The sequence below is a fragment of the Biomphalaria glabrata genome, chromosome 2, assembly GCF_947242115.1.
Source record: "Biomphalaria glabrata chromosome 2, xgBioGlab47.1, whole genome shotgun sequence".
NCBI classification, from domain to species: domain Eukaryota; kingdom Metazoa; phylum Mollusca; class Gastropoda; family Planorbidae; genus Biomphalaria; species Biomphalaria glabrata.
In genome coordinates, this window is record NC_074712.1 from 61,464,680 (window position 1) to 61,488,553 (window position 23,874).

Below are 23,874 nucleotides of genomic sequence, written 5' to 3' on the forward strand. Positions count from 1 at the left end.
CAACGACCAACCGCCTTTACTTTTCCCCCACTAATGTTAGCTACCCCTTAGAGATGGATGAACTCAGAGGCGCCCTAAAGATCCCAAAATTAGATAGACTAGTTTTTACCAGGACTCGAACTTGAACAATCCGGTTCTGAAGCCAACCGCTTTACAACTCAGCCACCTGCGCCTCCTAAAAATATAATTAACCTTTTACTACTGGGACAACGTTTTCTTGTGGACTGCATCCTGACAGTAGGTCGAAAATAAAGTTCTAGATCATGGCTTACATCCGGGCCACGATGGAATTCACAGCTCCATCTCAGCCAACACATCACAGTCTGGTCATGCAAACAGTAGTACATTTTTAAGCCACTACCATGTTTAACCCTCTTAGATTGACCAGCCATTGATATCATCTAGGTCATGACACCGGCCACTTCAACAAAATGTCACTCGGTGCAATCCTCTGATTTTTTTTTTTTTATAGAAACCCTTAGACCTCAGAGACGTTATTGGTACTTGGTCCGAACGGACAAAGGTCAGTACTAGACATAATATAGTTCAAGAGTGCTCCAAGTATATTACAGTATCTTTTCCTTTGAGGTATTCGATCAGTTGGGCTAAAGTCTGAAACCCTCTTTAAAAGTCTGGTAATAAAACTGTCAGAGTGCATTTTCTTTCCACTAAGTAAACTCACACGTCCTATTTCAAGGGTTCTCAAGATCTTGAATAAATCTAAAGATCTTGAGTAAATCTACAGATCTTTAATAAATCTAAAGATCTTGAGTAAATCTAAAGATATTGAGTAAATTAAGATCTTGAATAAACTAAAGATATTGAGTAAATAAAGATCTTGAATAAATCTAAAGATCTTGAGTAAATCTAAACATATCAAATAAATTAAAGAACTTGAATAAATGTTAACATCTGAAACACATTAAAACATCTTTAAATAAATTTAAGCATCTTGAATCTATTTAAAAAGATTTTTTTTCAGAGAGTCAATCCTGAGGGAAAATCAGGAGCCAGTGACCCTTGGCAGCTTGCAGTTAAGAAATAATAAAAAATTCATAAGATCAAGCAATTAGTTACAAAGAAGGAACATGAGCATGAATAAGAATAAAAATAGCATACGCCAATTTTTTTGTGGGTGGGGAGACGAGATAGATTGTGGTTGCTGCTAGTTTACAGCTCTGTGGTTGCTGCTAGTTTACAGCTCTGTGGTTGTTGCTAGTTTACAGCTCTGTGGCTGTTGCTAGTTTACAGCTCTGTGGCTGTTGCTAGTTTACAGCTCATAGCTTCTGGTCGTGGTGAGAAACATCGTGGCACGACAACACCGACACGCTCTCAAATCTTTTGGTTTTAAGGTCATTTTACACTTTTATTTATAACTTAAGCCTTCAGATTGATTTACTTCTCATGTAAAGATTATAACCTGCATCTCTCTGACTTTCTCGTCCGTCCCTTGAACTTCGTCGTAGGGGTGCTGTGACATTTCCCGGTCTGCAGTTGTTCTTAGCAGGATACCAAGAGAGAGGCCGGTCCATTCTTTTAGGTTGTCCAGCCAGCTGTTCTTTGGACTACCCTGACAAGCTCTTTATACCTAATGTCTCAAGATAAAAAAAATGCGCTACGTATGTAGAAGTATAATCAGAAATTTCGTAATCACCTTTTCCATAAATAATTTGAGCGTTTTCTACTGATTTGAATACACTCATGTGAATGTATACAAAGAGACAATTTATATTACAAAGCTTAAATCAACTCACTCTGTCTGTCTAGTAAAAGGTATATACACGTTATTTCCCCCAGACTCATTATCGGATCAAGTTGAAACCTTGAAACAATTATTCATTGGCATCAACAAGACATAGATCAATAATTTTAAAAAAGTAACCAAATAGTTTATTCATTGTTTTGTTTGTTACCAACAAGGGAAACTATTCCTTCAGTATTCGCAGACATCGCTAAATTTGTTGGGTTCAGTCCCTTTAAATAATTGTTTAACACTATTTCTCCCTCACGCATTCTCCGATCAAGTTGATACAATGAATACATTTGTCATGATAGAAAAATATTCTCAAGAAGTTAATGATTAATTACTAGAAGGAAGATTTAAAAAAAAGGTTACAAAGGCAGTTTGTGTGGAAATGCAAACTCAATTACGACCCCCGAAGTGGGGACCAAAGAATAGGTGACAGTGAATGTGAAGTTAAATCTAAACGGGACGGACGGACAGACGGACGGACAGCCATTCCACACAAAACTAATAGCGTCTTTTCCCCTTTCGGGGGCCGCTAATAACATCATTATTTCAATTGTCAAAATATAAGACAGTGTGGATGAATGTACTAAAAAAAAGGACAGTTTCACTTGACCAACTGACCAAAGTGAGAACTATTGTGCGAAACCATTTGATGCTATCGAAGGGAAGAGAAACATTTCTAAAGAACATCGTCTCACAAAGAGGCCGAAACGATGAAACAGGCCTCAATTATACTTACAGAGTAGAACATAGAGGAGATAATAGGATGAAGAGAAGGAAAGAGAAAGAGGAAAACAAAAATAGAGAATGAAAGAGAGGGAGAGAAAGAGAGGGAAAGAGATGGAAAAAAAAAGAACGAGAGACAACGAAAAAGAGAAAGAGAGAGAGAGAGAGAGATCAGGAGATGAGAACCTCTGATGTTGATAGGTTGTACATGATCCATACTTTAACTCTTTCTCTCCGTAATTATTCACCACATTCAAGTGGAATCAACATTGGTTTCGTCAGTTAGGAGAGAAAGAGTTAACAAACCTTCTTAAACTAGTTTGCAAGAAGCATAGCAACTAAACATCTTTAAATTACAGAAACAAGTGTTAAAACATTTTGAAAACATTTTATTTATGACATATACATAATTATTTTTTAAAAAATATAAGATAAATACAGCACAATATTTACAGTATAGTATTTTAACATTCAAAAATGTTATTTATTTTATTACATTATCCAACTGAGTAAAAATGACAAAAACATTGAATGAGTCCATAAGTATTAGTTCATTTGTCGTGACGTTAATAAGCAAGGAAATATCCTGGCAGACGTTTCACTTCTGCTCGATGGAGAAAATGAGATCAAAAATTAAGATCAAACAGAAAAAAAAAAATACAAATCACCGAGATTCGATCTCTGGTCTGATACACACAGTCTATTCAATCAATACTGTCTGATCAATCTCTGTAAATCAACAGGCATCATGACTATATGTCGAGTCATCAATACAAAATAGTTTGAGATAAAACCGTGTTTAAATCAAGCTTATACATGTATTTTTTTTGATACAAACTCTAAGAGACAGAGTGAAGAGAAATTATCACAACTAGTGATTGAACTTCTCCTAGGTTCACATTCCAGTGATTCGCTTTAACTCTTTCTCTCCTAATCGACGATACTATCGTTGATTTTGACCTCATTAAATTAAATTAATGATTAATTTTTTTTAATTTGACTTTGATATATATAAGAAGAGCATGCATTCCCCTTTAATTCTATACCAAATACAACATTTTCTGATAAAAAACAACAAAGCTATTGAAGCCCAATCATAACAAGGTAGTGAAATAGTCATGAGCCAAATGAAGAATTCCTTCAAAACGTGGAGAAATAATTACGGAGAGAAAGAGTTAAGAATTCTATAATATCCGAACACAGATTAAGGACCATGCACACATATCTGGACTAGGGTTAGGCACGTAGTCTTGAGTAATCCAATGCAGACAGATCTAATGTAAGACCAGAAACATGTCTATGGAACATGTTTTGAGAGTTTATAGTTTATAACATTCTGGAGCGGACTTCAAGCCAAAATCACACACTGCTTTATGTGGAAAGCGGTCCAAGACTTGATCATAGACTGCTTTATGTGGATTGTGATCCATTCAGACGACATATTCATATCAAATAGAAAATACAGTGAAAACGGGTTTACCCAATTTGTTCAACAGTTTCGTCCTTTCATAGAGATACCATTAGTTACATTTTGTCTATTCTTAGGGCCCAGTCCTGTTGTGGGAGGGACATTAAACATACACTACACTCTCGGCCATAACCTATGGAATTTTCATGTCAAGTTTAATCGAGATTGGTTAAACGGTTTTGATTTGTATTTGGGACATACATACATTCATACATACATGTGTGTGCCGTACTCTTTGCTTTAATATATAATAAAAATAAATATAGATAAAGGTTGTAAACTTATTGTAGTTTGAATTGTGATACCAGAACCAAGGCCCGCGAGTCTAATCCGGCTCGTGGTGCTTGTCAAAAATAAATTAGGTCCCTAGCACAAAAAAAGTTAAGACCAATCTTTTTTCGACCCGGAGGTCCATCATCATCTTTTTTAAATTGTGCCAACGACCACATAACAGCACACCAAAAGTCTAGTCACTTGAGACGTATCCTCTGCAGTATCAGTATGTATTGTGGGTACGATTCTCAATTAGTCAAACAGCACCTCGTCACGGACCGGATGTGACGCGAGGGTCGCAGTTAAGGCATCACTGTTCTGCATCACAAAGTCTTATCACAAGAATATTTTCTAATCTAGTCGACTATTCTTTACAAGGTCATAATCTAAACAATAACAATTAACAATAACAGTATTTAGATCGAGAATCCATAATATATATATATATATATATGTTTAGATCAAGTACCTTACTAAACAAAATAATTTGCTTTCAATAATTGCTTGGTGAGAGAAAAATGGACAAAAAAACTGGTTTTAAAAATTTACATAAATGTTAAGTAACATTGCTGGATGGCGTGTCAGGGGTGGGGAGTTGCACTTATCAACATTGTACATCAACAGTAAGAAATGTCCGTTACACAGAGACGCCTTCACATCATCCTGACTAAATGGGAAGTGATGATTCAACATCGTAAATTGTAGTATCACTACATTTTTCGTGATGACTAGTCCTAACATAGTTTGATTTCCGTTGATTATTTACGAGTTGTCTTCGTTTACATGTTTCTCTTATTATAACGTATTATTTCTTATTACCGTTTATGTTTTAGTTTCTGTTTCAGATAACGACAACGACACAAGCTGTCAGTGAAACAGTAAAAACATCACTCCTTCAAAACATGGGGGAAAAAAGTCTCACTGTGTTTCACTAAAAAAATGTCGCGGTATTTCCCAAAACAATGCCGCGGAGTTTCACTTTTTAAAAAAATGTCACGGTGTTTTACTAAAAAAAAAATTTCAAAATATTTTACTAAAAAAAAATGTCGCGGTATTTCACTAAACAATGTCTCGGCGTTTCACTAAAAAAAATGTTACCGTGTTTCATTTTTTTTTTTAAATGTCGCGGAGATTCACTAAAAAAATGTCGTGGAGATTCACTTTAAAAAATGTCGCAGTGTTTCACTAAAAATATCGCGGTGTTTCATTAAAAAAAAAGGTCGCGGTGTTTCACTTAAAAAAATGTCGCGGAGTTTCACTATGTGCCTGATTGTACATCAAACATGAAGTTATTAACACCAATGCATAAGTAGATCTAGGTCATAGATAATAAAGGGAAATAATTCAAATTATTTTCATTCTCTCCACAAGAGCCTACGTGTTTTTTCAACTAAGTTTTCAATTAACTCTTTGACCGACATGGTGGCTTAGAAAAAGAAAATAAACGACTCCCTTAAAGTGCATCTTATTGAAGTGTATAGTTGAGAGACAAACAGCTTTTCGGCACGCATTGTCGATCTGTGGTTTTCAAAGCGTTCAATAATTTCAAGCGAAATGATGAGTATTAATACAGGTCAATGATACCTGGAGGCGCGGTGGCCGAGCGGTAAAGCGCTTAACTTCCGAAACATGGGTCCCGGGTTCGAATCCTGGTGAAGACAGTGATTTTTAATTGCGCCTCTGAGTCCACTCAGCTCTAATGGGTACCTGACTTCGGTATCCTTAGGTGCCTCTGAGTCCACCCAGCTCTAATGGGTACCTGACTTCGGAATCCTTAGGTGCCTCTGAGTCCACCAGCTCTAATGGGCACCTGATATTAGTTGGGGAAAAGTAAAGGCGGTTGGTCGTTGTGCTGGCCACATTACACCCTCGTAAACCATAGGCCACAGAAACAAATGACCTTTACATCCTCTGCCCTATAGACCACAAGGTCTGAAAAGGGATATTTTACTTAAATGATACCTAGATCTGCTCCTAGAGATTTGCAGAATGATTAGTAAATCAAGATACAAGCAATCGTGATACAAACACTAAAGTTCAAGGTTTGTTTGTTAGACATGTTTCCGTTGTCCTTAACTGAAGATTGTAACGCCCAAGTTGGGTGGTGATGGGCAAGGTTCAAACCCGGGACCATCGAGAGGACAGTCCAGAGCGCATACCAGATGACCAAATGCCTCTGATAAACAATTAGGTGAAGCGACGCTTGTATTGTACATTAAAATTTAAAAAAAAAAATTTCATGTAATGTATTAAACTGTTTGTATAATCGAATTTTCTTGAATATCAATCGGTCAATGATCAATTCGCAATATAATTTCCTAGAGACTAGAGAAGTGCTTTGAGGTAGAATCGAACCAAACATACTCAAAGACAATCATATTGCGGTTTTGATTTGATACATTGTGGTTTTTGTAGAGTCTCTCGAAAAAAAAAAAGCCGCGTTTATAAAATACAAACTATAAATATGCGTTACAAATTTTAGAATCTAAGAGTACCTTGTCGTGAGTATTTGAATTTACCGTTTCAAATTGTAGCTCTTGATAGGACGGTCTGGACAAGTGGTTTGTGGTATTAAAAAAACAAAAACAACTTAGCGAACGCCCAAAAAGTTTGTCTTGGTGCCTTCTGTCCCTTTATAACAAGAGTTTGTATTTATCTTATCTTATGAAATACAGACGTTACTTCAAAAAAAGAAGATGAATGCGTCCTACGCGTGTTTCTAGGTCAATCTTGTCATGCATGTTAATCAATGGCTTAAATTCTGCCAAGTCATTGGTTTTCCTGGCTGACTCACGACAACCCATTCCATGCACTAATAGCACTAAGAAAGAAGGATGATTGGTACAAATTTGTCCTAGCATATGGAATGAGTAATGTGCCTTTTGTGTTTAAAATAAGAAACATTTCTTTCACTAGTTTTATGAATCAATTATGATTAATATTATGACAAAGTAAATCAGTTTATCATCTACCTTTATGTATCAATTTAAATTCGATTTAGGATTGTATTACTTAAAAATGAAATAACATTCTATGATTGCTAATGGTTTCTTTGCAATATTTCTTTCTTGGGTTATCTTATCATTTTTTTACATTCTTATCTTATTGCTTTTCACAGTAAATAGATGACAAATGAATTTACAAATCTAAATAAAAAAGAAATACATTTCCAATGATGAATGATTGAAAAACAAATCGGATAACGATTTTAAATCCTATGGCCAGGAGATTCCTTGTTGTATTTTGCAATGGTGAAATATATTGTCTCATGTGTCTTAAGAGCTTTGACATTAAGTCTCAGGTATATTTTACCATGTCTCAAGCATGTCTTATCAACTTTTACGCATCACTTCACACTCCTCGTCGTGGTTGACCTCCAGGGAGTGGTACAATAATCCTTCGTACGTGTCTGAATGACTCTCGATCTCAGGTTCAAAGTTCACAGTCTTGGTGAAAGTTCTGTTATTATTAATCCCACCGTTTGTCAAAGCAGAAAGGTCTTCTATTGAATTATACTCCTGTTCCACATGATTGGACTCACATTCATTGAAGGTTTGATCATTTTTTAGGCCAATGTCGGAGTTGTCGGTATTTATCGGAATTGACCCCATTAATTCCAAGACCTCGCTTTCAGACTCCGGCATGGGCGCTAACTCTTGTTTACGCTTCAAATAGTTTCCGTTGTGGGTAGTATGCCTTTTATCTCCCTTGATTTGGTTTAGTGGCACAGTTTCCTGCAGGCTGTCGGAGCTCTTGCTGTCTTTCTTGTAGCACTTCAATGAGCTCAGGGAGGAGCAACGCGTGTCTGTATCCATGTTGGACTCATGATCGTTGAGCGTGACCTGCGTAGTCCGAATGCTGGACTGCGTGGAGAAGCGACGCTTCTTGTTAAACACATGCCGGAAGACGCGCAGCAGCACGTGCCGGAACTTACGCCCGAACGCCGTGTAAATAAGGAAGTTCACCGCGGAGTTGAGCGTGAACAGGAGATTGCTGACGGCCAGCCAGCAGAAGAACACGTCCACGCTGATGATGTCGAACTGGGAGATGAGCCCGGGGGTTTGGCAGAAGATGAAGACGATGACGATCAGCACGAGAACGAGGCTGAGGTTGGCCTCGTTCTCCTCGTGAATGTTCGTGCCCACGCGCCTCTTCTGCATGACCATGAGCTCCTTGATGAGGAAGCTGTTGAGGATGACCAGGGCCAGAAACGGGATGACGTAGATCAAAATGGTGTACATGATGGTGCGGTAGATTTTGTAGAACTCCGTGTTGCCAAAGTCTGTGGTGCCCACAATGAGACAACGCCTTTTGGGTTCGTTCGTTGGAGGAGTCTGGATGACAGGGGGCTGAGAAGCGGGAAACTGGGAAGAGGACAACCCCCCAGCTTCCGCGAGAATCGTTGTAGTTTCGGGCAGCGTCGTTCCGGTACAGGGCGTCGCCTCGGAGGCCAGCAAATGGGGGATGTTGTAAATGAGGGAGACAAAGGCGATGACCACAATCACCATGATAGTCTTGCGCCTGCTGATGAGCCTGGAGGCGCGGAAAGGGTGACAGATGGAGATGTATCTCTCCATAGATACGGAGACTGTGACCCAAACGTTACACTGCTGCAGCGTCATCACTAGATAGTAGGCAGGGGTGTGGAGCACTGGATACACTGTATCTTTAAAGTACAAGAGGGCGTCACCTTGGAGATAGTTCGCGCAGCTGTGGACATAGACAGAAAACATTTTTAAAGATAACCTCATAAATTATTCCAAGAAAGTTAATGTAATAACTTGGTAATATTCTGGGCCCTTTACAAAAGATTATAAAAACATATACTTAAACTAATTTTCAGTCTATATATCACTGGCGGATCCAGGGGGGGGGCGGTAGGGGCGATCGCCCCCCCCCCCACTCGGCCGACCCCCCCCCCCCCGAAGGGGGGGGGGGGCGGACGAATTTTAGTATAGAAGTCACACAATTTGTATACGAATTTATTACTTATGTTAATAATATATACTAATTATTTCTATTTCAAACTTTTTTTAGATTATTTCGCCCCCCCCCCTCTAGTATGTTGGCCGATTAGGTGGGGTCGGGAGGGGGCGATAGCATCAATCCGCCCCCCCCCCCCCCAACCATAAACTTTTGAGTGGGGTGGGCGGTCCAATTTATTTGTAGAAATCACAGCTTGCCAAAAGAATCAATTAAATATCTATATGATTAAAACTTGTTATTGATATTTTAACCGATCTTTATATTATGTCGTTCCCCTGTTGTCCGATTGGTGTGTGTGTGGGGGGGGCAAAACCTCTACTGCCCTTCCCACCTAAACCCTTTGAGTGGGGGGGGGCGGTCCTACTTTTATGGAGAAATCATAGTTTGTGAGCAAGATTAGTTGCATTGATATATAAATTTGATATTATGTCGCTCTCCTTCGGGTATCTTGGCCGATACGGTGGGGTAAGGGGGGGGGGGGGGCGATTGCATGTACTGCCCTCCCCGATCTAGCCCTATGAGTGGGGGGGGCGGTCATATTTTTATGGAGGAATCATAGTTTGTGAACAAAAATAGTTGAATTTCTATATAATTGATATGTGAAACCATTCGTATTGTATGTCGCACCACACTCTAATCTCAAATTTTATGATTAGTAAATATGAAAGGAAAAAGGTGGAAGGGGCGATACATGCCATCTCCTTTCCCTCATCGGACGAAGCAATAATTTTTCTTTTTGTATTACAGTTAAGAAATTACAAAATGTAAAAAAAAATCAGCCACTAATATAATTTATATATGCTATAAATTAAATTCTCGTATCGAGTGGCCCCACCCTTATTCTTTAATGCCAAATGCAATCATTAGCAGAAATTATAAAAAGGAGCGAGGATAAATCGTTTTCATTCTACCGCCCCTCCCATTTCCAGACAGAGTTTATAATATGTAATTTCACATGAATTTATCATAATTATTTTAAGAAAGACTTTGCTTTGGAAAAATTAGAATTCTAACAAAAATTTTCAGTATAAGAGTCACGATTGAGATGAGTAGCCTTTTTTCCAACCTCTACTCAATCTAATATTTTTCTAGTTAAATTTGGGACTATAACTCACAATTTATGCTTGAATTTTATTGAATATTATTTATCGAATTTTTTTTTTCGGCGGCGATCCTCAAAGCCTTAATCTAAATATGTGGGGTGTCTGATCTTTTCAAGGAACAAATCGGTTTTATTTGCAATGTATTAAGGGCGTATACATTCAAATTAGAATATTTTTCAATTACAATATTATTCAAAAGCTCCTTTTTTAATAGGGTGAATAATGAGCTTTAGGTAAGGAGAATGCGTTTCTTCAGTGAAGAATGCAAGAAAATGCTTTTAGCTTCGGGGCTTCGCCCCGAAAATCACTGATGAATAGTGAGCTGTAGTTGTCAGGAGCAGGCGTTTCTGCAGTGAAAAATGCAAGAAAACGGATTTTGGCGTCGGGGCTTCGCCCCGAACTCCACTGATTAATAATGAGCTGTAGATGTCAGGAGAATGCGTTTCTTCAGTGAAGAATGCATGAAAACACTTTATGCGTCGGGGCTACGCCCCGAAACTCACTGATGAATAGTGAGCTGTAGTTGTCAGGAGCAGGCGTTTCTGCAGTGAAAAATGTGTGTGTGTGTGTGTGTGTGTGTGTGCAGTACACACGTTTATGTATAGGGTTAGGGTTTACTGGGCGTTAGGGTTAGGGTTTGGAAAAAAATCGCCCCCCCCACTCCAAAGTTCTGGATCCGCTAGTGCTATATATATATATAAAAAGCTTCGGTTGTATTGATGTGACAAATGAGTTTGCGCAATTTTCGTTTCCATGTGCGAAAGTGAGTAACTGTGTGTGGAAAGTACACATCATTGATGTTATAGAATTAAAAGCTATATTTTTGTTTAGTTACCGTATGCTTATTGATTTGTGTGAAACACATCTTTAAAGACGTGAACAATATTTAATCATTGACATATGACACTACGCTAAGCTAGACAAATGTCAACCGAAATTACATTGACATTTTTATTTCAATGCCAAGTTCTTACTGAGATAGTCACATGGCTTAGTATGGTCAGAAAGAAAACAACTGATTACTTCCCTTTTTTAAAAACTATAAACTGGGGGGGGGGGGCGCTTTTCGTTAGGTTTTTTTTTTTTTTATTTCAAGATATTAAATGTAAAAGTAATAGAGACTCAGCTTACACATCCCTTGATCAGCTTTATGAAGCTTTCTTCTTTTCCACTTGGTTAGTTAAATACTTCCGGAAATGATAATTAAGCATAAAACAGACATGAGTGTACAAACGGTTCTCTAAAGGAGCTATTCACTAATAGAAAAAAACAAAATCCCGTCTTATATTGAGTTTCTAAAGAAATACCCGGAAGTGAGAAAAAAGCAGCCTTTTATTGCTGTCTGGAAATCTCTATTCATGACTTCTGGCGTATCAATAGCAATCGATACAGTGAGGGATGAATTGAAATACCGATGCAATGTTTAGATTTCAAGGGACAATGCCGAAGAGAAAACAAAAACTTGTATAAAAGTGCTTACATAAAGAGAAATGATAGAAAGATGGGTGATTGAGATCGTGAGGTAAGGATGTGATGTGAGGATGTGATGTGAGAATGTGATGTGAGAATGTGATGTAAGAATGTGATGTGAGAATGTGATGTGAGGATGTAATGTGAGGATGTGATGTGAGAATGTAATGTGAGGATATGATGTGAGGATGTGATGTGAGAATGTAATGTGAGGATATGATGTGATGTGATGATGTGATGTGAGGATGTGATGTGAGGATGTGATGTGAGGATGTGATCTGAGAATGTGATGTGAGATCGTGAGATAAGGATGTGATGTGAGGATGTGATGTGAGAATGTGATGTGAGAATGCGATGTAAGAATGTGATGTGAGAATGTGATGTGAGAATGCGATGTAAGAATGTGATGTGAGGATGTGATGTGAGGATGTGATGTGAGAATGTGATGTGAGAATGTGATGTGAGAATGTGATGTGAGAATGTGATGTGAGAATGCGATGTAAGAATGTGATGTGATAATGTGATGTGAGAATGTTATGTGAGAATGTGATGTGAGAATGTGATGTGAGGATGTGATGTGAGAATGTAATGTGAGAATGCGATGTAAGAATGTGATGTGAGAATGTGATGTGAGGATGTGATGTGAGAATGTGATGTGAGGATGTGATGTGAGAATGTGATGTGAGAATGTGATGTGAGAATGTGATGTGAGAATGTGATGTAAGAATGTGATTTGAGGATGTGATGTGAGGATATGATGTGAGGATATGATGTGATGTGACGATGTGATGTGAGAATGTGATGTGAGGATATGATGTGAGGATATGATGTAAAGATGTGATGTGAGGATGTGATGTGAGGATATGATGTGATGTGACGATGTGATGTGAGGATGTGATGTGAGGATATGATGTGAGGATGTGATGTGAGAATGTGATGTGAGGATATGATGTGAGGATGTGATGTGAGAATGTGATGTGAGGATATGATGTGATGTGACGATGTGATGTGAGAATGTGATGTGAGGATATAATGTGAGAATGTGATGTGAGAATGTGATGTGAGGATATGATGTGAGGATGTGATGTGAGAATATTTGATGTGAGAATGTGATGTGAGAATGTGATGTGAGGATATGATGTGAGGATGTGATGTGAGGATATGATGTGATGTGACGATGTGATGTGAGGATGTGATGTGAGAAAAGAAATAAGATGTAAAAGAAAAGTAGAGCATTTCTACAAAGAGAAAAAAAAAGCTAATTAAGACCAGAAATAAGCTACACACATAAAAATGAATGAATGAAAGAGAGAGAGAGAGAGTGCGAGAGAGAGAGAGAGAGAGAGAGAGAGAGAGAGAGAGTTAGTGATAGTGAGAGAGAATTAGAAAAAAACAAACACCGAGTTTAGCAATAAACATCAAATTCCTAAGTTAAAAAAGTGAGGAGCGATCGAGCGAGAGAGAGAGAGAGAGAGAGAGAGAAAGAGTCACGGAAATATCGAAAGAGCGAGAGAGAGAGAAACACACGGGTGCTATTAGAACGCACATACGTATTAAAGATGTACTTGAAGAACTACGTCAGTCATTTTATAAACACTAATCTTATGCCTCAATAATTTGTATATCTCTAATGAAGACTGTACTCTATTATTTCAGTGTACTAGATCCATGTACTTTTAGTGAAATGGCTGAAACTTGCCTATATAACAGTAGCGTGGAAAGCGTGATCGAGAGGCTAAGCGCGCTTGAACTTGGCTTGTCTTGGCTACCTAGAAGGGGGCTCGAGGTTCGACACCCGACTCGGGCAGAGTTGTGTTTACTGAGCACCTAAAGGCAGCACGGAAAACTAACTCCTAGATACCCCCTCCCCCCCCCCCCCCCCACTGGTCCACAAAATGAGATTGGACCAAAGCGCTCTGAGCATGCTATAAGCAAGAAGCGCTATATAAAAGCTATAATAATAATAGCGTCATGAAGACTATTCACAACAATGATGCAGTGTGCTGCCTTTAAAAAAACCTATGTACAGCTCAATCAAACATATAATTTGATTTAGTTATTTCTGAGTATTTTCAAGAATACAGATTCTTGGTATCAGTCACTTTACATTTTCAGTAGTGGTCTGTGGAGCTGGTTATGTAGAACACCCATGCGAGATATGTTTCCGACCCAGCGCAGCTGTCAAATTGTTTTGCTGGAGGCCGGTCTGGACAGAAAAGATGGTTTGACTATAGGCATAATGTTAAGTAGGCATTTTGGCCTACCCATTCGAGTTTAGGTGCCTAAAAAAAATTCTCTTAAGTTCAAAATAAAATTTCTCACTGAGATTCAGACTTGAGTCCCCATGTGTTAACTCTTTATCTCCGTAATTATTTACCACATTCTGGTGGAATCAACGCTGGTATCGTCAGTTAGGAGAGAAAGAGTTAAAATGTTATAGTTTGATCACGGGAACAAACGTAGCACACCTTAAAACAGCGGTTCTCAACCTTTTAAGCTCGGCGACCCCTTTTTACAATCCCCCACTCTGCCGCGACCCAAACACACAAACATACGGCGATAGAAGAGTAAACAATAACAACCCATATTTTCGATGGTCTTAGGCGACCCCTGTCAAATGGTCAGTCGGCCCCCAAGGGGGTAGCAAACCACAGATTGATAACCCCTGCCGTAATAGAAGATTTCAGCGACAATTCTGACGATTCTTACAAAATCTAGTACCTAAAATACATTGCTTTAAGGTACTTTTACAAAGCCTACATCAGCGCACTCTGCCTGCCCCTATAGTGAAAAGTTTGTACACGTTATTTCTCCCACACCCAATCTCTAATTAAGCTGAAATTCTGCACAATTATTTCTTTTACATGACAACACACAAATCAAGAAAAAAAATAATTAGCTAATTAACTAAAAAGTAATTAATTATTATTTTTTTGGTATCGTAAACAAGGAAAAGAAATCATAATTGACAGATGTGGTGGTATAAGTTGAATTAGTTCCCTTCAGCCCTAAGTCACTTAATGAGGTTGTGACAGAGCGTCGCATGAGGTTTGCGGGACATGTTCAACGACAAAATGAATTACGCATACCAAGAGTTGCCATCACATGGAGGCCAATACGAGGAAAGCGTATAACTTGGGGCCACACCTTCATGGAGGACCTCAGAACAGTGGACACTAGGTGGGAAGAGGCTTCAGACATTGCCAGTGACAGATCTTTATGTAGACAGCTTGCTGCCCAATGCGCCGAACGGCGCGGGAGGACCTAAGTCTAAGTCTAAGTAAGCAACATTTTTTTTTTCTGCATTTAAAAAAAAAGCGATTATGTAAACATTCACAAAGATACTTCCTTCTTCCCTCCCCCTTTCCCAACTGGTCCAGACATGTAATAGGATCATGGCGCATTGAGAAAGCTAAAAGCTAAACAAAAAAAGAGTTAGTAAAAATAGTTCTAATCGCACAGATAGTTTATGTCTGGAACATATGTGACCGTAATCAAATGTTTAATCCAAACTAATGGATGCAATGACACTTAATATAAGCTTTTGTTCTTTAACGAAAGTAATTGTTTTTGTTTTGTTTTTCTTGTTACAAAGCTTTATTAACTCTGTCTGTCTGTCTGTCTGTCTGTCACAAATTTTAAGACGTTATTTCTTCCATCTTCATTGTCGAAGAAAACAAACCAATTATTTTTTTTTAAATTAACAAATTAGTCAAAAATTTGTTCAATTGATTAATGCTGTCAATAAAGAAAAGGGAAGATAAATCTTGCAATATTGAGAGATTTGGCAGTAATTATGCGGCTACTTGCACTATATACGTTTTTTTTGTTTTATTATTTTTTATATTTCGATTTTTTTAAAATCTGTACAGCCCACGTGACAAATTAAAAGTTTATGTACTTTGACTGAGCGTACAGAGGTAATGTATATCTTTTCTTTCCACTTTTCTATATCACCAGATGACCTAGTGATAATGTACCCCCCCCCCCAAAAAAAAAAGATTATACCTAAACGCACCCTCTCCTTCAGTCCAGAAATAAACCTCAGTTACCTATGTGCAGTCCTTCAGTGACATTTATCCTCACAGCTGCTGGACGGGTTGAACTTAACAAACCTCACAAGAAGACATCTCAATCAAGATTCAATATACTTAAGAGTGGCTTCCGTATGCAGGGGCGTGTACTAGGGAAGTAGAAAGCCTACCTAATCTTCGACTCAATTTGCCTCAATCTTAGCAATCTCGGGTATTATTCTTCATCTATTCTCCTGATTTCAGCCCACCTATTTCTTTCATCAAGGACACGCCGCTGTCTGCTGCATCTCATCGGAACGATTATCTTAAATTTGACACAATAAATGACTGACGATAAGTCTGACACATCAGGCCAGAAGCGGGGCATTCAGAGATAAGCCTGACACATCAGACCAGTCGCGGGACATCGTGTGAGTAAAACTTATCGACCTATCAGATAGCGCTCCCCAATGCCATGTAGACGATAGAAGACCCCGGTAAGACGTCTTTTGTACTTACAGTGTTAGCCTATGAGAAAAAGAAACATCTATGGTGACAAAGTAACAGGAAACAGGTAAAATTTTAAAAAATACTTAAAAAAAAACAACAAAGCTTATATTAACGAGTATCAATTAGGTCGGACTAGTCATGTAATTTGAGGCGCAGTGGCTGAGCGGTAAAGCGCTGGCTTCCGAACCGGGGGTCCCGGGTTCGAATCCTGGTGAAGACAGGAATTTTTAATTTTGGGATATTTGGGCGCCTCTGAGTCCACCCAGCTCCCTAATTAACACTAGTTGGGGAAAAGTAAAGGCGGTTGGTCGTAGTGCTGGCCACATAACATCCTCGCTAACCGTAGGCCATAGAAACAGATGACCTTTATATAATCTGCCCTATAGACCACAAGGGGTCTGAAAGTAACTAGTCATGTAATTAAATCTGTAATAGATCTAGCCTTGTATGAAGGAGACTATTTCAGCTTATACCAACACTTCAGTCAAGTACTATTTCTTTCCCTTATTTGAGATACCAAAAAAATAATTTTTTTAAGTAATTTATTACCATTAGTTACTTAACAAATAGGTTATTGTTTTTTTTAATTGATTCCTGTGTTGTAATCTAAAACAAATAATTGTGCGAAATTTTAACATGATCCGAGATGGGGTGACATTGAAATTATGTGTACAAACATTTGGCCAGACAGACACACAGATAAAATGTTTGTTAAATGTTTTACATGTTTTACATGTTTCGGATGTTCCTTCAGAGTTGAAGATAATTACTTCCTAGTCCAAGCCTCCCGCAAGACGACGGGGGATTGGAGCGGGCAGGATTTGAACCCACGACCATCGATAAATCCGAACAACAGTCCAGCGCCCAAACCACACGACCATCCAGTGAGTTGATGTAAGCTTTGTATAAATTGAACGTGGTTTGGTTTACTAAAATGCTACTCTACGTGCCCGAGAACTTGGTAAATATTCCAGTGTTTATAATTGAGTAGGGTTTAGAAAGTAAACTTATAATAAAGTTGGTAGGTAGTTTTAATAATTCGCCGTGACGTACTGGAGAGTGTGCAATTTTGTGCCAAATTTATTTGATTGAAAAATAATTAAGTTTTAAATTTCACTAGGTCTCACAACGAACAAAACTTTGTGGTCGAAGACCAGATGTTAAGTTGATCTGTTCCAGTACTAAAGTTACCAGCAGGTGAGTCACTAGGGTCGGTATGACCCGACACAGTAAGCTCATTACCACTTTCCCTTCTGTTATCGACTTCCCAGGACTCCTGGAGTAAAGGTTGCAGTCTCTTTATCACGTGTTAAAAAATTTATTGAAAATATCTTCACAGAAACTATTTTAAGTTATATGTTAGTGTTGTAACAACCAATGAAACAATGCAATTGACTGAATTTTTAGCTTATAAACTTGTTTGTTTGTTTTACATATTTCGGATGTTCCTTCAGAGTTGAAGATAGTTTACTTCCTAGTCCAAACCTCCCGCAGGACGACGGGGGATGGGAGAGGGCAGGATTTGAACCCTCGACTATCGATAAATCCGAACGACAGTCCAGCGCGCAAACCTCACGACCAAGCAGCCATCCTTTTCAGTTTAACTTTTCAGTTATGTTTTCGAACGGCCAGATCTGAAAATATTAATATTGTCTCTCGGATTGATGATTTTAAATGGCCATATCTGAACATATTGTCCCTCGGATTGATGATTTTAAATGGCCATATCTGAACATATTGTCCCTCGGATTGATGATTTTAAATGGCCATATCTGAACATATTGTCCCTCGGATTGATGATTTTAAATGGCCATATCTGAACATATTGTCCCTCGGATTGATGATTTTAAATGGCCATATCTGAACATATTGTCCCTCGGATTGATGATTTTAAATGGCCATATCTGAAAATATTGTCTCTCGCATTGATGATTTTAAATGGCCATATCTGAACATATTGTCTCTCTGATTGATGATTTTAAATGGCCATATCTGAACATATTGTCTCTCTGATTGATGATTTTAAATGGCCATATCTGAAAATATTGTCTCTATGATTGATGATTTTAAATGGCCATATCTGAACATATTGTCCCTCGGATTGATGATTTTAAATGGCCATATCTGAACATATTGTCTCTCTGATTGATGATTTTAAATGGCCATATCTGAACATATTGTCCCTCGGATTGATGATTTTAAATGGCCATATCTGAACATATTGTCCCTCGGATTGATGATTTTAAATGGCCATATCTGAACATATTGTCCCTCGGATTGATGATTTTAAATGGCCATATCTGAAAATATTGTCTCTCGCATTGATGATTTTAAATGGCCATATCTGAACATATTGTCTCTCTGATTGATGATTTTAAATGGCCATATCTGAACATAGTGTCTCTCTGATTGATGATTTTAAATGGCCATATCTGAAAATATTGTCTCTCTGATTGATGATTTTAAATGGCCATATCTGAACATATTGTCCCTCGGATTGATGATTTTAAATGGCCATATCTGAACATATTGTCTCTCTGATTGATGATTTTAAATGGCCATATCTGAACATATTGTCCCTCGGATTGATGATTTTAAATGGCCATATCTGAAAATATTGTCTCTCGCATTGATGATTTTAAATGGCCATATCTGAACATATTGTCTCTCTGATTGATGATTTTAAATGGCCATATCTGAACATATTGTCTCTCTGATTGATGATTTTAAATGGCCATATCTGAAAATATTGTCTCTCTGATTGATGATTTTAAATGGCCATATCTGAACATATTGTCCCTCGGATTGATGATTTTAAATGGCCATATCTGAACATATTGTCTCTCTGATTGATGATTTTAAATGGCCATATCTGAACATATTGTACCTCGGATTGATGATTTTAAATGGCCATATCTGAAAATATTGTCTCTCGCATTGATGATTTCAAATGGCCAGATCTGAAAATAATGCCTCTCGGATTGATTATTAGAAATGGCGCATGGTGTGTATTTGCCTATAGGATGATAATGATATAAGCCAATAATACAGAGATTGTAAGAAACAGCTGAATGCTTTGTGAAATGTTTGATTGATATTCTTTGAATATACTTCTACATTAGTAATTATTATTGGTGGCTCGGTGGTTGAGGTAAAACCGCTTTGCTTCCGAACCGGGATCCGGGGTTCCATCCTGGCGAAGACTGGGATTTTTAATTTCGGGATCTTCGGGCGCCTCTGAGTCCACCCAGCTCTAATGGGTACCTGACATTAGTTGGGAAAAAGTAAAGTCGGTAGGTCGTTGTGCTGGCCACATGACATCCTCTTTAACCGTAGGATACAAAAACAGATGACCTTTACACCATCTGCCCTTTAGTCCACGTGGTCTGAAAAGGGGAACTTTACTTTACTTATCAATTATTTAACAAACAAACAAAAAAAAAACGGAAAAAAACCCAACTGTCTCTTGTTCTCTGACAAATAAAGAAGCTTAACCTCAGATTAAGTAATGAATAACTACGTCTTAAGGTTACGCCACATAACTATTTCTATAGGATTCAATTTTAAGCTACATTTGATACTCTCTGTGTACCTGGTGGCAATGCGGAAGTATTAATAAGCGCGGATTTTTTTTTAAAAAAAGGTGAGTAATACTTCTGGAGTACGTTTTAGCACAAGAGAAACACAATTCTAAGCTTTTAACGAAAATAACATATATTTTATAGTTGGCAAGATGGATTTAGAGATTGTGAGTTTTCACACACAAATTTAACCACAGTAATCTTTTCTTGTTTACAGACTAATGTTTCGGATTCGGGTTATGTTCCTTGAGCAATACAATTTAGTATAAGCGAAAAGAAGACAAAGAGATATGAAGAAATTGAGTGGAGATGTAATGTAATGGAGATTGTGAAATACATACAATAAATGTCAAGATTTAATCAAAAACATATGGGATCTGCGGCATATCCAGATAACGAAGAGAGAATCGAATTATACGATGTATCTCTAGACACTGGCGCCCACACAAGTACTTTGATAAAGAATTTAGCGCAAAAGGACCATTGACGAATTTAAGGAATCTGCTTATTTTAATAAAATTTTTGTTTAAATATTTTGGTGAAAGAGAATTTGTTTAATACGATTATTAGATTAGGTATTGGACGACGCGGGCACGCTGCCCTGCCTCATCGTGGCGCCCGCGTGGAAACGGCCATTTGAGGAAGTGGCTAGGCGAAATGGGTAGCAACACAGGACTCCCGTGAGGATGCCCACGGGTAGACGAGAGTCCACTCGTTGCAAGGGCGGGGTTGTAACAAAGTCCCCACAAACCTGTCACCAATCCATGCGCTGTTCCTCAAAGGGACCGTTACATAAATGGCGGGTCCTGCACAGTTAGCTTGGTACATTGAAGGAAAATGGCAGAAGATCCCGGTGTATTCTCGGCCTTCGGCCGTGTATCTAGCCCACGCGTTGGGGGCCAAATGCATAGGTCAACAGCAATGCTTTACATAGGCATTGTCTAGGGTCTCTCCCAAACAGAACTGTGTATTCACACAGGTTTTTTTTTTTACTGTTTGGCGTCCAAGCAGGTTTTTTTTTTCAAACTTAGGGCTCGAAGAGCCTTCGGCTCAGCCCTTAGACATCAACAAGGTATTAGACGAATGAAAGAGATTTTTTTTTGTTTCGGACAAGTCGTTTAGTTTCTTTCCAGCTCGGGCTTCTTAACCTCAACGTGACACCCGGGTTTAAACCGTTGTTAGAGGAGTCGATTGGGCCAGAGACGCAACAAAGGGGTGCAAAAGGACAGAGTTCAATGCACTGATATGGTAGAGAGAAGGAAAATGTGGAAGTGTCCTGTGTTCTCGGCCTTTGACCTCTCCTCCAACCTGATCTTCTTGGGATACGAGCTATGTGTAAATGGGATGGAATAAATGTACAGCTGCAGTTCGCTAGGACACGCCGATGGAGCGAGCTTCCACGGGCCTAGAGTTCCAAAAAGTATTCGACTTAAACACAATTAAATTCTGGCCAGCAATTATTTAATTTGAAATACTACAAAATGTAATCTTTGAAACAAAAACAACATCAATTCTTTTCAGCCCTGATTTTCAATAAAGTAGATGTTTTATGTATATTTTTGTAATATTTATATTTGTATATTTAATCGTGTGATAATTGTTATGATTTATTTATATGATGAGAGAGAGAGAATGAGAAAGCGACAGAGTGAGAGACAGAGAGAGAGAGAGAGAGAGAGAGAGAGAGAGAGAGATCGATAGAAAAAGAAAAAGCAAGACAGAGAGAAACAGTGAGAGAAAGACCGAGAGAGATAGAAATTGAGATAGAGAGAAAGAGAAAGGGTGAGCGAGAGAAAGAGGGAGAGATAGAGAGCACGAGAGAGACATACAGAGCGAAAGAGAGAGAGAGAGAGCGAAAGAGAGAAAAAGAGACAGAGAAAGAGACAGAGAAAATGAGAGAAAAAAATGAGAGAAAGCGAGAAAGAGAGAGAAAGAGAAAGAGAGAGAGAAAGAGAGAGGGAGAGAGAAAGAGGAAGAGAAAGAAAAAGAGAGAGAAAAAGAGCTAGAGAAAGAGAGAGAGGGAGAGAGAAAAAGAAAGAGAGAGAAAAAGAGAGTAAGAAAGAGAGAGAGAGAAAGAGAGAGGGAGAGAGAAAGAGGAAGAGAGAGAGAAAGAGAGAAAGGGAGAGGGAAAAAGAAAGAGAGAGAAAGTGAGAGAGAGGGAGAGAGAAAGAGAGAGAGAGAAAGAGAAAGAGAGAGAGAGAAAGAGAAAGAGAGAAAGAGAGAAAGAGGAAAAGAGAGAGAGAGAGGAGAGATAAAGAGAAAGAGATAGAAAAAGAGATAGAAAAAGAGAGAGAGAGAAAGAGAGAGAAAAAGAGAAAGAGAGAAAGAGAGAGAGGGAGAGAGAAAGAGAAAGAAAGAGTGAAAGAGAGAGAACTGACCTTATTGGTGTAAGGGCGAGCACTGAGCCGATGAGGATGCCAGTGTCCGTGATGACCAGTCCTCTTAGATAAAGTATTGTAGTCGAGTGCATCTCCTTCCTCCATAAGACTATGATGGTCAAGGTGTTCCCAATCAGACCAACAGTGGCCACTAAAGGGAGGAAGATGCCCCAGAAGACGAAGAGAATCAGGTTGGTGGAGGCGCTGTTGTCATCGTTGAGCGACACGTCACCGTAGGACACGTTGACCTTCAGGTTAATCTCCTTAAGTGCCGGCATAGCGGCTTGGAGCGATATTGTCATACCACGAGCTCAACGCTAATTAGGGATAATGATACAAGCAGTCCCTGAGGAAAGTAATCTTCTAGAGTAGAAGTTCCCTCTGGAAACTAATCTACCAGTGTTCAATGTGAAAGTAATCTCCGAGAGTAGCAGTTTCGCTTTTGGCATTAGTCTCCAAGAGTACAAGCTCCCTGTGGAGAGTAGTTTCCTAGAGTAGCAGTACTTTGTGAATGGTAGTCTGCTAGAGTAGCAGTACTTTGTGAATGGTAGTCTGCTAGAGTAGCAGTACTTTGTGAATAGTAGTCTGCTAGAGTAGCAGTACTTTGTGAATGGTAGTCTGCTAGAGTAGCTGTTCTTTGTGACGAGTCGTCTGACAATTAGTACTTGCCTGGGCTGTCTGCAGAAGACCTTAACGCTCTGTTAAATCTCTTGTTTGAAATACAATCATTTTATCGCCATGCTAGTCCAGTATCCTTTCTAAACCAAAATCATACTACAGATATTACATTCCGGTATGAAACCTTATAATCTTATGTAATTATATGCACATCTTATTTTACTACGAACTATATAATTATGATTACTGTCGTCAAATGACTTATGCTATAGACAATGTGTTCACATTTTAGCTTCGTACATCGATTAAATATTTTTCTTCTTGAACTTTAGCTTGTAACTTTAATGATCAAATAACATTTTAAAAAGGCAATGTCTCATATTGCTCTGATGAAATAACATAAACGTCTCTTTTTAAATCTTCCATTACATCACTTTAAAACAATGTCCGTTACAAATCCACACGCGAACATTTCACTCAGATATTCATACTCCCTGACGTCACTCCAATGTAGTCAAGAGAGTTACTGCCCATGAGGCGTTCTCTGCCATACGTCGTTAACATCCGTATCACGGGGCATAAAGAAATAGTCCATCATTACTTTGTGTATACGTTTGACCTTTGACATCGTATTTCATTGTACCTAACCCGCGACCAAAGGCCCTGGTTGTCAGCAGACGAATTGCGTGACCTGAATTCGAAAACAAAAGAGTTGAGTTAGTAAATAGAAATTAAAAAGTGCATGTGGTCATTTGAGGCTGAAACAATATCATGTGGAAATATTCGTTAAAACAAATGAGGGAGTTTTTTGTTTATATAACACATGTGCTGTATATATCTAGGTCAGTGGACAAGAGACAACAGTAAGAAATATGACACGAGCTGTAATCTATGCCAGGAAGATTTTGTCATTTACAAGTGTCAAACATGACAGTACACGATTTTAATATGTGTCGGAGAAGGACCAGACTAAATTTTAATGGATGTAAGATGGACAG

General features: G+C 38.5%; 1 protein-coding gene across 4 annotated transcripts in view; it reads right to left on the reverse strand.

The window, feature by feature from the left end:
- Nucleotides 1–2,848: 2,848 nt before the first annotated feature.
- LOC106061862 (FMRFamide receptor-like) overlaps nucleotides 2,849–23,874 on the reverse strand; it is an 87,273-nt gene continuing 66,247 nt past the window's right edge. For all 4 annotated transcript variants that reach the window (XM_056021796.1, XM_056021795.1, XM_056021797.1 and 1 more), the window contains 2 exons: nucleotides 22,259–23,567; nucleotides 2,849–8,927 (listed from right to left, as the gene is read on the reverse strand). In XM_056021796.1, coding sequence (XP_055877771.1) covers nucleotides 7,550–8,927; nucleotides 22,259–22,560 — 1,680 coding nt within the window. In that variant the 5' untranslated portion in view covers nucleotides 22,561–23,567 and the 3' untranslated portion in view covers nucleotides 2,849–7,549. The remainder of the gene's footprint in view (nucleotides 8,928–22,258; nucleotides 23,568–23,874) is intronic.